Source organism: Odontesthes bonariensis, chromosome 24, assembly GCF_027942865.1.
Source record: "Odontesthes bonariensis isolate fOdoBon6 chromosome 24, fOdoBon6.hap1, whole genome shotgun sequence".
Classification (NCBI taxonomy): domain Eukaryota; kingdom Metazoa; phylum Chordata; class Actinopteri; order Atheriniformes; family Atherinopsidae; genus Odontesthes; species Odontesthes bonariensis.
Genome location: NC_134529.1, coordinates 3,669,898 through 3,689,543, shown reverse-complemented (window position 1 = coordinate 3,689,543; position 19,646 = coordinate 3,669,898). Strand labels below are relative to the sequence as shown.

Here is a 19,646-nt window from a genome sequence, read left to right as displayed (position 1 = left end):
TGAGCTTTGTTTTAAATATCTGAGATGAAAATGACAATTCTTAGACTTTAATTATACTTTTAATCAAAATAGACATCAAACATCTGACTTAGATGACAGAGAGACAGATGTCAGATGCCTGTAAAATTTAAGATAAAGTACACAAGTTTACTTATGAAGCATGAAGTCTGGAAAACTTGTTACAGTTTAACTACTGATTTTATATTGTTCTTATTTCTTTCTTTTTGTTTAAAATTTAAATCATGCTTTTTATTTCTACTGTTTTAATGTCTCTGTAAAACACTTTGAATCGCCTTGTAGTAGAATTGTGCCGTACAGATAAACTTGCCTTGCCTTGCCTTGCCTTAATTATACACACAGGCCCAAAATTTAGACACAACACAGTTGATATTTGAACATCTCATAGCAAACAACACTTTTGCCTTTAACCCACTCAGAACCACGAGGAGAGGCATCTTCAACCAATATGACGAGGCGACTGGATGAAACATCTGTCCTTGTACAGTATTAAGCTGAATGTAGTTTGTCAGAGCACCTAAGTTGTCGGGGGGATCTTTGTTTAAAAAAGACGAACAACCTTCGGTTTTTAGGAGACTGTTACTGAACGATCGTTGTAACGTTTCTACGATGTAAAACTCGAAGTTCCCAATTCACAGCAGAAATGTGGCTCCTGAGTTGGTCCTAATCTTTCTGTTTCCTCGGAGCTCTGGTGACAGTTTGGGTCTTCTTGATAAAGTAGCTACTCCTCCCAGTGATAATTACCTTGAATTGTTTGAATTGATGATATGTAGAATCTGCAGCTGTTAAAGAAAGTGGCTCAACGAGGCGATGACTGCTCCACGGTGGTTAGCACTGTTAGCACTGTTAGCACGCGACACAGGTTCCTGGTTCGAGTCTCAGCTGGAGCCTTTCTGTGTGGACTTGTTAGGTTCTGACCTGTATGCACGGCTTCTCTGTCGTGTGTTGGCGGGTTGGCAGGACACGGACTCAAAAGATGTAAAAAGCAAAACTTGGTTTATTTACAAACTTAAAGGGATAGTTCGCCTCTTTTGACATGAAGCTGTGTAACATCCCATATCAGCAACATCATTTCTGAACATCTTCTTACCCCCTGCTGCGTCCTGTGAGCAGAGTTCCAGCCTCGTTTTGGTGTTGATGAAGGTAGTCCGGCTAGTTGGCTGGGGCTAGAAAACCAGACCTCACAATCGCTTGGCCCTATTTTTGCCTCCCTTCATATCAATGCGTCCAGCCACCTAGCGATAGCCGCGCCTGTTACAGTGTTTGCTGCTCGGAAGCAGGGGACTGCTCGGTCTGCTCTTCGGTCTGCACAGTTCACATTTACATTGATATCAGGGAAATGTGATTAATTAAATTAAAAAATTTTAATCGTTGCCCAGCCCTATATAAAATATATAATAACATTACAGCTAATATCAACGCTAACAATAAGCTACATAGAAGGAAACCACAAGTCAGACTCTGGCAGGGTGACAGTGTAGAGATAGAGTGCAGGCATAGAAGGAAGCACAGGGTAAGTGTTATGTAAAGATGTATGATATACAATCAGTTTAAAGAAGTCATTACCAATTCAATCCAAGCCCAGTGTTTCCATAAAACTGTCCATGTTCATGAGGATTGGATGTAAACCTTTTACTCGACCCATTGTAAGTCTCAGTTTATGCTGCCTTTGTCTTATTAATATTTGAAATAACAGCCCTGTTTGTTCAGGTCTTCCACTTTAAGACCGAATACAATCAGGGAAAGATGAGACGGCCACTTGTTGTACTTTCTGTAAAACATGGAGGCTTCTCTGAAGTGCAGAGAATAAATCAAAGGATTGGTTCTTCCATGGAAAACTCACTCAGATGGTCATTGTTTGATTTTTCATTTATCTTCAAGCATCTGTGGTTCGGGAAACTGAAACCCTCTTGTGGAAAAAAAGGTTTGATCTGTGACTTTGACTGAAAATCAATTTTTGATTCTCTGACAGTCTCAAATATTTTAGGGGTGACATTTTAATGATAATTGTGATCACTGCAGCAAAAGGATGGTTCTCACTGTGCTTGTGTCAGTTTGTTGGCCACACACTTTTATCCAGATTGGTTGGATTTGGATGAAGGTGTTCATGGTCCTCGGTGGATGTTTCCCACGGACTTTTCATTTCGTGCCACCAGCAAATCGATCCTTTTTCTTGTGATGTAGCAGAGCAAAATCCCACTTTTATACTTAAAATCATAACTAGGGCTGGGCGAGTTAACTCGTTATTATCGCGTTAATTAACTCGTTAATTATTTAACTCCGATGAATATTTTATCGCGCATTAACGCATGTTTTATTATTTATTTTATTATTGTAAAGGTCTGCTGCTCACAGGCTTTTATTTTGTAAAGGTCTGCTGCTCACAGGCTTTTATTTTGTAAAGGTCTGCTGCTCACAGGCTTTTATTTTGTAAAAGTCTGCTGCTCACAGGCTTTTATTTTGTAAAAGTCTGCTGCTCACAGGCTTTTATTTTGTAAAAGTCTGTTGCTCACAGGCTTTTATTTTGTAAAAGTCTGTTGCTCACAGGCTTTTATTCTGTAAAAGTCTGCTGCTGTCTGCTGTGGAACAGGAAAAGAAAGTAATCGGCGGATCCACCAAACATGGAGAAGGGTACGGAACTTTTACTCGGCCATTTTCATGTTAAAGTTCTTCCAGACGGCGGAGTCGACAGAACCAAAGTCATCTGTAAACACTGCCAAGTTGAATTGTCTTCTCAGCGTAGTAGTTCCAGTCTAAAATATCACTTAAAGGCAAAACACACAACTGATAGCAGCAAGTCATTCAAGGAAACAGACAGTGGAGCGAGGCTTCTACATAAAAACTACAGAAAGATGCTGATGTTAAAAGTGTGTTTGCACAACAAATGTTATGGCACTTTCATTCATATGGCAGCACATTTAAAATAAAGCTAAATGCTAAAAGCTATACACTACTTTTGGATTCATTTTGGATTCTGCGTACAAATGCGATTAATCGCGATTAATCAGGGAAATCATGTGATTAATTAGATTAAAAATTGTTATCGTTGCCCAGCCCTCATCATTCCACAGACCATATTCAGGTTGGTGAGTGTTAAGAGGTTTTAATTGCTTTACAAGATGAACAAAGGATCTGCTCGTTTCCTTGTTGTTACCTCCTCCCAGAGAAAAGTCAGCTTTAAAGTTAAACTTTTAAATAAATGAGTCATGAATTTAACGTTTGAGCTCAGCTGCTTAGTCACATCAAAATATTTCCATAATTTATTCTGCTTGCTCATCAGACACATGCTTTCCCATCTCAGTTCCCCTTTATGAGGTGTTTTTAATTTCAGTGAGGATGAGTGTTCATGCGTGAGTTTGTTGTGTTCTCTCCTCTAAATCCTTTAAAAACAGCAGAGCCTGTTTGTTTCTGGCAAATCTGGCGGTTTGTAATAATGTCTCTCGATGCCTTTTGCTGTATAAATGCCCCAGACACTATCAGAGACGCTTTAATTTTCCCCTGATTGCATCTTTCCAGATAATGCCATTGTCTATGGAAACAGCATTGATGTCTACACCACCGCAGAGACTCTGCTCCGTCTCGGTATCCATGGGTCCCGTATCCATCTCGTGCTCCCCCCTCCTGGGCCTGGCATCGCCTGCTTCACAGACTCAGCCGTAGACAAAGCTGTGGCAGCAGCCGTGAAGAGCGCCAACGTCCACGTCCACCGCGACTGCGTGCTGGCTCGGATGAACAACGGCGAACAACCCGATCCTCTAACATCGGTGTCGTTCACCACCGACTCGGAGCCCCTTCATCTGCAGTGTGGAGTAGGTCAAACTGATGACAACTTACTTTCTTATTCATTCAGTTATTGTTTGTCACAAAAGAAAATCATTTCCAAACAATGTTGTGTCCATGGCCAATGAGCCTGTCTGAAGTGGAAAAGCTGAATTCACCAGCTTGTGGTTGGTTGGATGTTAATTTTCCTCCTGGAAGCAAACTGTGTTTGTCCAGCACAAAAATGATTCTGGTGTTTTTCCCATTTCCACCATTTCCAGTTTCATTCCTTTTGTGCCAGACGAGATATTTTCGTTATCCGTTTTTACCTTCTGTTTTTGGTTTTTACATATTACTTAAAAACAGTGACAGTCCACATTTACTTTGCCAGAACTTTAATAATCAGTTTCATTTTACTCAAAGAGCGTTTAATCCATTTCCATTCATCTCTGCTTTATCACACTATCACCATCACTGCGGGTTCTTTAACTGGACTTTTACAATCTAAGTTTAAATGTGTCCAACAAGATGTTATATTCCTGTTTTTTTCACAGTTTAGTATATTATATTAATCTCTTAATCCCTCATGTTTTCTGCCTGAACGCCTGGTTTCTCCAGGTCTTATCCTTGTACCGTTTGTGGTTTCATTTTAGTTTACTCTGGATTTTACCACCTGTCAGTTTTGGCTTCATCCCAGTTTATCCCAGTGTAACATCTGTACTTGTCTTGGCTTAAGCCTTGTTTTTCTGAACAAATTCAAGCCAATCATGCTTTATCTTCTCTTGTTACTAAGCATAGAAGAATATGAAGGAAATTAATGTAAAATGTAGCTCAGAAAAGCCACGAGAAAACACACAAATGTTTTTATTGTCTCATTTCAGGTGTTCATCAACCTCTCTGATAAAGGAGTTGATGAAGACACCATTAAGAGCATCAGCAAATCCTTCCTGGTCTTTGATGGCAGACTTATAATAGACGCCTCTTTCCAAACCAGGGACCCTGCCATTTGCGCCGCTGGACCTCTCACCAAATTCGCCCCACGCTACTACACAGACGAATGGTCACATGCAAACTTCAACTCCAAGGAAGTTGGCCAGGAGCTGGCAGCCATGTTTCTGTCCCGTTTCTGTCCGACACAGGAAGCAAGCGACGAGCCTGTTGGAATGGATCGCCTCGTACCGCTGTACAAACAGCCCAAGGTTCAAGGTCTGAATGCAAACTATGGTTTGGTTCCGATTCCGTGGTGGTAGAAATGTCCTAAACAACAAATTCCCTCACTTTCATACGAGCAGGAATGCAAACATCGCCAGGACTGCACCCTCCGTGTCCCTTTTCCCCGTCCATCCTTGCTTTTCCTCTGATAATTTGAATTGCTCAGATATTTTTTTTCCATTGTGTTTTTATGAAACATTCCGCCATCTCTCACTCACCCGCCCACACCCGATGTTATTATTGCACACACTCAAACCGTAGCAGAGTGCAACAATGCCAAATCGTGCTTGGGAGCAACCAAGGCCACTCCGCGGGTTACGTAAACACAATAGCCACTCTGCTTCGGCCTTCTCACAGAAATGAAACGCACGTGAACTTTTCAGAGGGATTTTGGTGCTCAGATGCCACATCGCTGCCTGTTGTCTGAGTTCATTGCCTCAGCTCTGTTAGCATGTGTGGGTGGATGCTGACAGTGAAATGCGTGTTACGTTGTTTCTGCTGTCGGCTGTATGATGCCAGCACTTGTTTCAGGATATCTTGTTTGAATATCCTCCACTCACAGAAGCGTCATCCCTTCACGATTGATTGTTTGTCCGGGTGTTTTATTTTGGATGAAAAACAGTGAAAAAAAACCCAAACTATTTAGTTTAAAATGGTAAAAAGCAGAATAAAGTAGCAAACTCAAACACGCATTTGCTTTTATTTTATGCCAACATGACTGAGTTATATTAAGCATGTAACACTGTAACTGTGTCCTCAGGAGGGAAGCTTCCTGGAGGATATAACTACCTGCATGTAACCAAGCCAGCTCCTACCAAACTGGAGGGTCGCTCTGTTCAACCTGTAAGTTTTCACATATTACCTGTTTGAAAGGGCTCTTGTGGCTCCTACCGTCATGTGATTGGCACATTTTGTTTGTGAGTTAATGTGTTCATTGACAAGATACAAGTTTCGGTGCAATCTGTTGGTTTCCTTAGCTAGGAAATTGTTTTTGAATTGGCTCTATATGAATGAATTGGATTATTTTGAAAATAATTATGATTACAATGAATTGAATTCCAATTGGCTTGAATTGGACTTTATTATTTAAGTGCCTTGAGATGACGTTTGTTGTATTTGGCGCTATATAATTATTAAAAATAATATTGATTGATTGATTTTTATTTATTTGTTTATTTTGCCATTTAGTCATTTATTATTATTTAGTTAGTAGTAGTATTATTATTGTTGTTTTATTGTTGTTAATCATTGTAAATATTTAAAAAAAATGTTGAACAAATTTGAATTTCCCCCATTGGGGGATAAATAAAGTATTTTTCTATTCTATTCTATAAATAAAACGGAAATTGAATAAACTAGGAAGCCTAATTTCATGAAACTTATTAGAGAGTTGAGATACTTTGCCTCTGGCTCTTTGGGTGCTCTTGTTTTATAGCTCATTTCCAATATCAGTTCTACTTTGACACAAAGTCTGAATCAGAATACTCTGCTGACTGTCGATGTTCTGCTAAATCAAATGTCCCAAATTAAGATGAGCTTTAAGTGGTGTGTTCATAACACTGTTACACATACACCTGCTGCATGTTTGTGTGAAGCTACAGGATGGAGGGATCGTGACAGGACGCATAGAGACAGGAAACTACTTCTGTTTGCATCTGGACCGCAACGAGCTGGTGGAGACTCTCACCTGCTTGTCCCTGAAGCCCATCCCGGTCTCCAATTACCTGTGTCTGCATGGGAAACACCAGCAGCTGCTCGGCCAGCTGTTGAACCGCTACCACCAGGGCCTGATCCGGGACCTGTACAGGTGAGGCCTTTCACACGTATCTCTACATGTTTGGGTACATTCCACTTACCCCGCCTGTTGCTGTTATGATCCGTGGTAGAGGAGATTATGGTGGACAATAATACAGACAGGGCAGGGGTGAGTCTTTATTGAAGAACAGGAAATCTAAAAACTAACAAAAATGCAGCATAACAGGGAAACCATGGAGTAGAGACGACAAATAAACTGGCATTTACACTCAGGCTACCTTTACACGGAAACGATCTGAAACCAAAACGCAAAAGTGGCGTTTCGTTTTCACTTTTAAATCTGCATTTAGACGAGCGTTTTAGGGTGAAAATCTGCGTGCATACGGAAACGCAAAAGTGTGTGACGTTTCATATTTATCGATGCAGTAAACACGTGTTTAGTTTCAGTTCCAATCAGGGCCGGGGTGGGCCATTTTCTCTGTCTGGGAATTTAATTCAAATTCAGGCCACTCTGATATGGAGGAGGAATTTGAGTCCATGAAAAAAGATAAAACAAACAAAAAACATTCGTGTTCAGTCCGAAATGGATAGAAATCAACAAGAAAACAGATTCTTCCTTTCACATCAAAGCGTCGTGCCCGCGCGGTGTCTGGATAAGTGCTCATTGCAACTTGAAAATAGAACAGTCTATTCCCTGCACGGGCGTGAGCAGGCTCAGCTCACATTATAATAAATGGGAGGGGAAGGCTTGAACATGAAACATGATGCTGATTCCCGCGGATAGAACGTGCGTGCAGACTCTCCAGTAATTAAAAAAGGCAACTAAACACCCCAACGTGCTCGCGCTGCCCCTGCCCTGCCATACTGCCCCTGTCCCTGCGCACGCGAACCATGTACAATATTTGCATACAGCCCTTCTAAATAATTATATTTATTTTAATTGCATGTTTGAGATGCATTTAATAACAAATATCAAACAACAAATGTGATCGCCCCTATTTAATATTGCGTTAGTAACCACATGTGCGCCTGTGGGAATGCAGGCTACAGTTGATGAGGAGATAAAGCGTGATAAAGCGTTAAGCAATTGTTCATCAGAACTGGAATGTAAAGAAAGTGTTCGGTTCTTCTTTGAATATAGGAATACACTTCTAAATCATATAAATTGTGAGATTTTACATATTTAACAACAAAAGCTGTCAGATGACAGTTGAGTTGACATTGCAAACGTTCGCCACGTTATAGCCTATTTGATCAAATTCACAACCAGGCCTATTATCCATATCTCTCAGTAACCTACCAGCTTGTCTTGAGAAGATATCTGTCAATTTGGCACATTTGGCTGCCACATCCTGTCTTTTTTTGAGCTTATTCCTCTCTGTTCCACCTGGCCTCTTTCTACCCTCCATCACTGACGCGCTCTGTTTTGCGCCATTGTTATTTAAAAGACGAGCCATGGGCCAAACCATCTGAAACATTTGGGAGGAGAGAATTCCCTTACATGGTAGAACCTATTTAATCTGCTGTGATGCAGCAGGCGGCTGTGCTGCAATGGTGAATTTATGCAGACTACAGTTGAATTGATATTAATACAAGAATAAGATAAGTGACAAAAATTAGTTACAACTATTTTCCCCATGGGCCAAGCAGCCTAGGTCGATGGTTTGGGCCGGGATAGGTCCCGGATAATACCATTGCCAAACCGGCATTGGTTCCAATCAACTGAGACACAGAGGATCACATCAGTTCTGTTAGAATTTGGTTATTCAGTTCCAAACAACAAACCAAATGATTTTTACATCAAGATTTGCTTCCGAAACAGAGACTGGCAGCTTGATATTTTCAGTATTCATATTTCTCAATTAAATTCATTCATCTGTAGACAAATGGCACATTCATTATATTAATAAGTACAAATCTTTCAATATGGCACGGCAACATATTCACTGCTGTTTAAGGCTACCTTCCCACGGTTTTCTGGCGCTTTATTATGCTTGTCACGTCATTTCTATGTGACGAGAAGCGCAGTTTTGCGTTTTTCATCCTTTACACGGTGGCGCGACAGTGGAGCGTTTTCAAGAATTACACTCTGGAGGGCGGTTTCACTTTTTTGCGTTTTCATGCCCCCAAAACGCCATTACCATCTAAACGATATAGTGCATCCGCAAAAAGGTTTTGCGTTTTTAACCCGTTTTCGTTTCCGTGTAAAGTGCCCCTCAGAGAATCAGAGAGCTGGATATACTGGAAGGGTTGATGAGTGATTAACGGTGAACAGGTGCACATGGAGACCAAGATAACCGAGAACATCGAGGAAACTAAACTAAACCAAAGACTGAAAACAGCCAGAAACTAAACAGAACACACAAGGGATACAAACTCGAGTGAAACAAGAACACAAACAGAATTAAACACATGAGGAGACTAAACCAAACAGAATACTTTTAACAGAATCTAACAAAAAGGAGAACAATGCTCAATCAAAATACCAGAACCCAAACAGGACCTGAACCAAGACTAAACAAACACCAGGAATAACTAAACCCGACTTTAATAACGGGGGTCTTAAAATGGACCAAGGGAAAATCTTACTTAGGATTTCTCCTTCTTATGTTGACTAAATGAGCGCCGTGGTAACATGATGTCAACCCAGCATCTACCACCGTATTTTAAAATCACAGTTTCTATTATCTGCAAGTGTTCTCAGGGTCTGCGTCAGAGGTGTGACCAGAATGGCATGTGTGGGGGGGCAGTTAGCTCATCTGGGGGGGCAGAAAACAACCTGAAAAAAGGTGGAAAACCACGACTACAACTTCCAGCATAATAATAATAATAATAATAATAGTAATAATAGTAATAATAATAATAATAGTAATAATTCAATTCGGTAATGAAAATATGGTCACACTAGCATAAATCGCGACCGTCAATTTAAATTTTTAATTTTAATTAACATGCTCCACATTCTCCATTGAGGGTTTAAATTCAAGTAGATACTTGGGGCAAGACATCCAGCCAACTCCAGCTTTTTATTACCTTCATTAAGTCTACACCTCGTCCTTCTGGTTGTTCTGCGTTTGGGTCTCAGTGAAGCTTAAACCTTCACATCTGCATGTTGGATTCTCCCATAAAGGCTTTTGAAATGTGCGCATATAAGTACAAATAACGGCCCCATGAGAAAAAGAAACCCTTCTTCCTAACATAACAGTGTAGGAAGAGACACTTTTATAATAATTACTTCATTAGGATCATCGATGCAGTTCAGTTCAGAGTATTATTGTCCCTCCAGGGGAAATTTAATTTGCAGAGGACAGCACAACCAAACTTGATTTGAACGATCCTAAACGAAGTAAGAGTATAAATATCAGAGAGTATAATAAGGTTTTATTTTATTTATCTTTGATTTAGACATTTATTATTATTATTATTATTATTATTATTATTTAGTAGTAGTATTTTTATTAGAATTGGTATTATTATTGTTGTTGTTAATATACAATCATTGTAAATATTAATAATTTTTTGAGCTACTTGACTAATTTGAATTTCCCCCATTGGGGGATGAATAAAGTATTTTTGTATTCTATTCTATTCTGTTCTATTCTGCTCTATTCTATTCTATTCTATTCTATTCTATTCTATTCTATTCTATTCTATTCTGTTCTGTTCTATTCTGTTCTATTCTATTCTGTTCTATTATATTCTATTCTGTTCTGTTCTATTCTATTATGTTCTATTCTGTTCTGTTCTATTCTATTCTATTCTATTCCGTTCTATTCTGTTCTGTTGTATTCTATTCTATTCTCTTATCTTATCTTCTATTCTGTTCTATTCTGTTCTATTCTATTCTATTCTATTCTATGCTATTCTATTCTGTTCTATTCTGTTCTGTTCTGTTCTGTTCTGTTCTGTTCTGTTCTATTCTATTCTGTTCTATTCTATTCTATTCTGTTCTGTTCTATTCTATTCTGTTCTATTCTGTTCTGTTCTATTCTATTCTATTCGGTTCTGTTCTATTCTGTTCTATTCTATTCTGTTCTGTTCATTCTATTCTGTTCTGTTCTATTCTATTCTATTCTGTTCTGTTCTGTTCTATTCTATTCTATTCGGTTCTGTTCTATTCTGTTCTATTCTATTCTGTTCTGTTCTGTTCTGTTCTATTCTATTCTATTCTATTCTGTTCTGTTCTGTTCTATTCTATTCTATTCTATTCTGTTCTGTTCTATTCTATTCTCTTATCTTCTATTCTGTTCTGTTCTATTCTGCTCTATTCTATTCTGATCTATTCTATTTTATTCTATTCTATTCTATTATGTTCTGTTCTGTTTTATTCTATTCTCTTGTATTCTATTCTATTCTATTCTATTCTCTTATATTCTATTCTGTTCTGTTCTATTCTATTCTATTCTATTCTATTCCGTTCTATTCTGTTCTGTTGTATTCTATTCTATTCTCTTATCTTATCTTCTATTCTGTTCTATTCTGTTCTATTCTATTCTATTCTATTCCGTTCTATTCTGTTCTGTTGTATTCTATTCTATTCTATTCTATTCTCTTATCTTATCTTCTATTCTGTTCTATTCTATTCTATGCTATTCTATTCTGTTCTATTCTGTTCTGTTCTATTCTATTCTGTTCTGTTCTATTCTATTCTGTTCTGTTCTATTCTGTTCTATTCTATTCGGTTCTGTTCTATTCTGTTCTGTTCTATTCTATTCTATTCTGTTCTGTTCTGTTCTGTTCTATTCTATTCTATTCTATTCTGTTCTGTTCTATTCTATTCTATTATGTTCTGTTCTGTTCTATTCTATTCTATTTTATTCTATTATACTCTGTTCTATTCTATTCTGTTCTATTCTGTTCTATTCTGTTCTGTTCTGTTCTGTTCTATTCTATTCTGTTCTGTTCTATTCTGTTCTGTTCTATTCTGCTCTATTCTATTCTGTTCTATTCTATTTTATTCTATTCTATTCTATTATGTTCTGTTTTATTCTATTCTATTCTATTCTATTCTATTCTATTCTATTCTCTTATCTTCTATTCTATTCTCTTATCTTCTATTCTGTTCTGTTCTATTCTGTTCTATTCAGTTCTGTTCTATTCTATTCTATTCTATTCTATTCTGTTCTATTCTGTTCTGTTCTAGGGTTAGGGTTAGGGTTAGGGTTAGTTCTGTTCTATTCTATTCTGTTCTGTTCTATTCTGTTCTATTCTATTCTATTATGTTCTGTTCTGTTCTGTTCTATTCTCTTATCTTCTATTCTGTTCTGTTCTATTCTGCTCTATTCTATTCTATTCTATTTTATTCTATTCTATTCTATTATGTTCTGTTCTGTTTGATTCTATTCTCTTGTATTCTATTCTATTCTATTCTCTTATATTCTATTCTGTTCTGTTCTATTCTCTTATCTTATCTTCTATTCTGTTCTATTCTGTTCTATTCTATTCTATTCCGTTCTATTCTGTTCTGTTCTATTCTATTATGTTCTATTCTTTTCTATTCTATTCTGTTCTATTCTATTCTGTTCTGTTCTGTTCTATTCTGTTCTATTCTGTTCTGTTCTGTTCTGTTCTATTCTGTTCTGTTCTGTTCTGTTCTGTTCTGTCTATTCTGTCTATTCTATTCTATTCTATTCTGTTCTGTTCTTTTCTGTTCTATTCGGTTCTGTTCTATTCTGTTCTATTCTATTCTGTTCTATTCTATTATATTCTGTTCTATTCTATTCTATTCTGTTCTGTTCTGTTCTGTTCTATTCTATTCTGTTCTATTCTATTATATTCTGTTCTATTCTATTCTATTCTATTCTGTTCTGTTCTGTTCTGTTCTATTCTCTTGTATTCTATTCTATTCTATTCTATTCTCTTATATTCTATTCTGTTCTGTTCTATTCTATTCTATTCTATTCTATTCCGTTCTATTCTGTTCTGTTGTATTCTATTCTATTCTCTTATCTTATCTTCTATTCTGTTCTATTCTGTTCTATTCTATTCTATTCTATTCCGTTCTATTCTGTTCTGTTGTATTCTATTCTATTCTATTCTATTCTCTTATCTTATCTTCTATTCTGTTCTATTCTATTCTATGCTATTCTATTCTGTTCTATTCTGTTCTGTTCTATTCTATTCTGTTCTGTTCTATTCTATTCTGTTCTGTTCTATTCTGTTCTATTCTATTCGGTTCTGTTCTATTCTGTTCTGTTCTATTCTATTCTATTCTGTTCTGTTCTGTTCTGTTCTGTTCTATTCTATTCTCTTCTATTCTGTTCTGTTCTATTCTATTCTATTATGTTCTGTTCTGTTCTATTCTATTCTATTCTATTTTATTCTATTATACTCTGTTCTATTCTATTCTGTTCTATTCTGTTCTATTCTGTTCTGTTCTGTTCTATTCTATTCTGTTCTGTTCTATTCTGTTCTGTTCTGTTCTATTCTGCTCTATTCTATTCTGTTCTATTCTATTTTATTCTATTCTATTCTATTATGTTCTGTTTTATTCTATTCTATTCTATTCTATTCTATTCTATTCTCTTATCTTCTATTCTCTTATCTTCTATTCTGTTCTGTTCTATTCTGTTCTATTCAGTTCTGTTCTATTCTATTCTATTCTATTCTATTCTGTTCTATTCTGTTCTGTTCTAGGGTTAGGGTTAGGGTTAGGGTTAGTTCTGTTCTATTCTATTCTGTTCTGTTCTATTCTGTTCTATTCTATTCTATTATGTTCTGTTCTGTTCTGTTCTATTCTCTTATCTTCTATTCTGTTCTGTTCTATTCTGCTCTATTCTATTCTATTCTGTTCTATTCTATTTTATTCTATTCTATTCTATTATGTTCTGTTCTGTTTGATTCTATTCTCTTGTATTCTATTCTATTCTATTCTCTTATATTCTATTCTGTTCTGTTCTATTCTCTTATCTTATCTTCTATTCTGTTCTATTCTGTTCTATTCTGTTCTATTCTGTTCTGTTCTATTCTATTATGTTCTATTCTTTTCTATTCTATTCTGTTCTATTCTATTCTGTTCTATTCTGTTCTGTTCTGTTCTATTCTGTTCTGTTCTGTTCTGTTCTGTTCTGTTCTGTTCTGTCTATTCTGTCTATTCTATTCTATTCTATTCTGTTCTGTTCTTTTCTGTTCTATTCGGTTCTGTTCTATTCTGTTCTATTCTATTCTGTTCTATTCTATTATATTCTGTTCTATTCTATTCTGTTCTGTTCTGTTCTGTTCTATTCTATTCTGTTCTATTCTATTATATTCTGTTCTATTCTATTCTATTCTGTTCTGTTCTGTTCTGTTCTGTTCTATTCGGTTCTGTTCTATTCTGTTCTATTCTATTCTGTTCTATTCTATTATATTCTGTTCTATTCTATTCTATTCTATTCTCTTATCTTCTATTCTGTTCTATTCTATTTTATTCTATTCTATTCTATTCTATTCTCTTATATTCTATTCTGTTCTATTCTATTTTATTCTATTCTATTCTATTATGTTCTGTTTTATTCTATTCTGTTCTATTCTATTCTATTCTATTCTCTTATCTTCTATTCTGTTCTGTTCTATTCTATTCTATTTTATTCTATTCTATTCTGTTCTGTTCTGTTCTGTTCTGTTCTGTTCTGTTCTGTTCTATTCTATTCTATTCTTTGGGATAAGACACTATTTACCCTGACTGCCTATTAACTCATTGGCTGCCAGCCATTTTCAGTAATTTTGCCAGTATATTCTCTGTTTAGTGTTTACAAGCCTAAGATTTAGTGACGAACTCCGCTAGATTGTCCCCCAGCCCGCTCCGTTAAAAAACGCAATTGACGTCTATAGACGTCTTTGGCGGTGAACGTTTTTTTTTAAATTGATGTCTATAGACGTCAATGGCACCGAAAGAGTTAAAAAGTCTGTGAGATATTTCACCTTTCCAAGATGAAGACTAAAAAAGGACGCTAATTTATGGTGTAAAATGAGGGGCTGAATTGTATTGTAGGGCTGGGCGAGTTAACTCGTTATTATCGCGTTAACTCATTAATCATTTAACGCCGATAAATATTTTATCGCGCATTAACGCATGTTTTATTATCGATTTTATTTTGTAAAAGTCTGTTGCTCACAGGCTTTTATTTTGTAAAAGTCTGTTGCTCACAGGCTTTTATTTTGTAAAAGTCTGCTGCTGTCTGCTGTGGAACAGGAAAAGAAAGTAATCGGCAGATCCACCAAACATGGAGAAGGGTACGGAACTTTTACTCGGCCATTTTCATGTTAAAGTTCTTCCAGACGGCGGAGTCGACAGAACCAAAGTCATCTGTAAACACTGCCAAGTTGAATTGTCTTCTCAGCGTAGTAGTTCCAGTCTAAAATATCACTTAAAGGCAAAACACACAACTGATAGCAGCAAGTCATTCAAGGAAACAGACAGTGGAGCGAGGCTTCTACATAAAAACTACAGAAAGATGCTGATGTTAAAAGTGTGTTTGCACAACAAATGTTATGGCACTTTCATTCATATGGCAGCACATTTAAAATAAAGCTAAATGCTAAAAGCTATACGCTACTTTTGGATTCATTTTTGGATTCTGCGTACAAATGTGATTAATCGTGATTAATCAGGGAAATCATGTGATTAATTAGATTAATTCATTAATTAATCAGTTTTAATCGTTGCCCAGCTCTAATTAAAAGCTGAGGAAAAGTCTGTAAATAAAAGTCTAACATGGATTTTCTTACCCTCAAGATGCTTGTAAAGAAATTTAAATGGAGTGGTGGTAGCATCCTCCACTCCTCCAGTTGGCCGATAAGCAAACCAAAAAAAAGTACTTTCAGAAATGAAATGGTGTAGTGTAGAAGTAAGACAGACTACAGAGCAAAGTTTTTCTATCCAAGTTTGGCCGTAAAAGGAGATTCTAACCCGAACCCATTTCAGATATGAGAGGTGAAGGATCTCAGAGGGGAATCGTGTGTCTGCTCACTGACGACTTCACATTTCAAAATAATCCAGGAGCAGGAGGGAGTTTACGGGTGTAACTTTTATAGCGTTTGTGTTTGTTAAGCAGCTGGTGACCCGTTTCAAATGTGTGACCCCCCCAGACATGGACAGCTATTGTTTCCGCCTCCTAATCTGTTTACGTCCTTCAGGCCAGAGCAGCACGAGACAAAGCTGAAGGAGGCTGACGGAGCATCGGGAGCCGTTACAGTCACTGATTGACTATCTGACGTCTGAGGGTCATTCAGCCAAAACCTTTAGCTCTGCCTCCACGTGTGTGTGTGTGTGTGTGTGTGTGTGTGCGCTACTGTTTGCATCCTTTAAAGGTTCACTTACACCCATCTCTGTAAAGAGTCAGTTCACACAAATTAGGGACCGAGCAGTGAAACTGCAGGTCGCTCATTGGCTCTGTAGCGCCCCCTACGATGCTTAAAAATGGTCCCCGCATAGGGTTAGTTTCACGTGGGATGATGAAATCCGGTACACTCCTTCATCATGCCCAGACGCACAAAAAAGTCTCATGCCGCCAAAGTCCCACGTCCACAGGACGGCGGCCATTTTGGATGGAAAGTGCGTTTTTTCGTGCCATTTTTGACCCATTCCACACCTTGCATATGATCGAACTCATCCTACAGATTTAATGCTACAGACTTCAAACTTGGCCAGGTTACTCTTAAGACATGGGGGGAAAAATTCATGGCCAACTTTTTCAAAACTTAAAGGGCGTAGCCGTGGCGACTTCTCAAAGTTCGATGACTCGCCATCACTCACCACAAAAAATGAAGTCGCTTATAACTCCCACATACATTATCCAATCTGTCCCAAACTTAGTACGGTGAATGCTGGACCCAGCCTGAACGCGCACATATAACATAGTGACATCCACCTATAGCGCCACCTGCTGGTGGTTGGAAACGTCTTTTTTTTCCCCCACGCCTTGCATATGATCGAACTCGTCCTACAGATTTAATGCTACAACCTTCAAACTTGGCCAGGTTACTCTTAAGACATGGGGAAAAAAAACTCATGGAGAAACGTTTCCAAACGCTGAATGGTGTGGGCGTGGCCAGGCGGTGAAAATCATGTGATGGCGTTTGTGGTTTGAAAGCCTTATCATCAACGCAACGTCATGAAAGTTGGCACACACGTCCACCCTGACGACCTCGTACGTATGTAAAGGGTATCGTGTGTGGGCGGAGCAAAATGGCTCAGTGGCGCCCCCTAGAAATTTTCAAAAAACCCTCCAAGTGTCTGATCAGTGTGGCATCCTTATGAATGTGTCTCTCTGCAGTTTCTTCAGACAGAGCTGGTGTTCGGCCATTTTCCTCGACAGGTTCTCCGACCTCGAACAGGAGCTTCGTCAGATCTCCTCCATCAAGCTGAAGGTTTGTGCTTCCTGTTATTTTTACTCTTTATCGACCAAAAGTTTTCTGTTTTCATCAGGTTATCTGTTTCATTGTTCACTTACTTTTCTCCATCTGTGCCGACCTGAGCTCGGCTTTCTTTCTCTGTCACTAAAGTGCGTTTCTAAGGTTTTACATATCAGCTCATGGCTCGTATCTATCACCAGGTAATTATTTATGGAACAAAAACTGAAGCAAAACACAGAAGCAGTGTGTGAGAAACTAAGTGAACCCCTGATCCAGCAGCTGGTAGCAGCAGTGAGTGAGAAACTAAGTGAACCCCTGATCCAGCAGCTGGTAGCGGCAGTGAGTGAGAAACTAAGTGAACCCCTGATCCAGCAGCTGGTAGCGGCAGTGAGTGAGAAACTAAGTGAACCCCTGATCCAGCAGTTGGTAGCGGCAGTGAGTGAGAAACTAAGTGAACCCCTGATCCAGCAGCTGGTAGCGGCAGTGAGTGAGAAACTAAGTGAACCCCTGATCCAGCAGCTGGTAGCAGCAGTGAGAGAGAAACTAAGTGAACCCCTGATCCAGCAGCTGGTAGCAGCAGTGAGTGAGAAACTAAGTGAACCCCTGATCCAGCAGTTGGTAGCGGCAGTGAGTGAGAAACTAAGTGAACCCCTGATCCAGCAGTTGGTAGCGGCAGTGAGTGAGAAACTAAGTGAACCCCTGATCCAGCAGCTGGTAGCAGCAGTGAGTGAGAAACTAAGTGAACCCCTGATCCAGCAGCTGGTAGCAGCAGTGAGTGAGAAACTAAGTGAACCCCTGATCCAGCAGCTGGTAGCGGCAGTGAGTGAGAAACTAAGTGAACCCCTGATCCAGCAGTTGGTAGCAGCAGTGAGAGAGAAACTAAGTGAACCCCTGTGTGTCTGCAGGGTTCGGGGCAGCAGATGACAGAGGAGGAGGATCCAAACATCCCGCTTCCAGATGGTTCCAATGATGCAGAGATCAGAGCGGCTCTGAGGAACAGCTCTGTGAAATATCTGAGCTACAACCGAAACCTGCTGCCCATGTTTGCCCGCCCAGGACAGCTGTAACATCCCAACGGTACATGAGATGTAATGTTGGATAAATGTTTGCTTTAGTTACTGATGTTCTGTAATTTTTGTTCTTCTAAAAAAACAAACCTATACGTGACTCACGCAGCTCCATGAACCTCTGTGAGAATGTGAGTTTATCATCATGAGTTCTCAGCGGACAGATGAAGTAACACAGTCTGACTGCGTTTTAACCAAATGAAACCAGAACTTTTCATCCAATGGGACTTTTCCAGCTAAAATCCGGATGTTGCTCACACTGGCAGTAAGGTCCTCAATCATAAACAGCTGATAAAACAGCTGGACAAACTCATAGGTAGCTCAACTCTCTGAGCGGGCATCCATGTTTGGAGGCAGAGAGTTTGGCTGTGTTCGAAACCGCATACTTCTCCTACTACTCCTACTAACTTTCTGAGTTAGTATGCGAGTTTGAGTAAGCGAGAAGTTCCCGGATGCATACTAGATTCTCTGAAATGTTGGGTATGCATCATGAGGTTACTGCTCATACTCAAACTACCCAAGATGCAACGTAACGTGATGTCGCTGATCCTCATTTCCTGTCAAAACGGCAGTTTCAAGCTAGCTACAACGAGGGTAGGTTCACTTCCTGTTTTCAAAACAAAAGCACCAATTGTATGGTAATGGCTTTCCCTATGATAAAAGGCAACGGGTATTTTATTTTGTGAAAATAACAGGAAGTGCGTTGCTCACTGCAGTATGTAGTATGCAGTATGTAGTATGTAGTATGTAGTATGTAGTATGTAGTATGCAGTATGCAGTATGTAGTATGCAGTATGTAGTATGCAGTATACAGTATGTAGTATGCAGTATGTAGTATGCAGTATGTAGTATGCAGTATGTAGTATGTAGTATGCAGTATGCAGTATGTAGTATGCAGTATGTAGTATGCAGTATACAGTATGTAGTATGCAGTATGTAGTATGCAGTATGCGTATGTAGTATGTAGTATGCAGTATGCAGTATGTAGTATGAAGTATGCAGTATGTAGTATGTAGTATGCAGTATGTAGTATGCAGTATACAGTATGTAGTATGCAGTATGTAGTATGCAGTATGCAGTATGCAGTATGTAGTATGAAGTATGCAGTATGTAGTATGTAGTATGCAGTATGTAGTATGCAGTATACAGTATGTAGTATGCAGTATGTAGTATGCAGTATGTAGTATGTAGTATGTAGTATGTAGTATGTAGTATGCAGTATGCAGTATGTAGTATGCAGTATGTAGTATGTAGTATGCAGTATGCAGTATGTAGTATGAAGTATGCAGTATGTAGTATGTAGTATGCAGTATGTAGTATGCAGTATACAGTATGTAGTATGTAGTATGCAGTATGCAGTATGTAGTATGCAGTATGTAGTATGCAGTATACAGTATGTAGTATGCAGTATGTAGTATGCAGTATGCAGTATGTAGTATGCAGTATGCAGTATGTAGTATGCAGTATATAGTATGTAGTATGCAGTATGCAGTATGTAGT

General features: G+C 38.4%; 1 protein-coding gene across 2 annotated transcripts in view; it reads left to right on the top strand.

The window, feature by feature from the left end:
- The window catches only part of cfap61 (cilia and flagella associated protein 61), a 47,745-nt gene extending 29,117 nt beyond the window's left edge, over window positions 1–18,628 (top strand). For both annotated transcript variants that reach the window (XM_075459590.1, XM_075459589.1), the window contains exons 20-25: window positions 3,535–3,827; window positions 4,659–4,983; window positions 5,750–5,832; window positions 6,585–6,796; window positions 17,001–17,094; window positions 17,985–18,628. In XM_075459590.1, coding sequence (XP_075315705.1) covers window positions 3,535–3,827; window positions 4,659–4,983; window positions 5,750–5,832; window positions 6,585–6,796; window positions 17,001–17,094; window positions 17,985–18,146 — 1,169 coding nt within the window. In that variant the 3' untranslated portion in view covers window positions 18,147–18,628. The remainder of the gene's footprint in view (window positions 1–3,534; window positions 3,828–4,658; window positions 4,984–5,749; window positions 5,833–6,584; window positions 6,797–17,000; window positions 17,095–17,984) is intronic.
- Window positions 18,629–19,646: the final 1,018 nt, after the last annotated feature.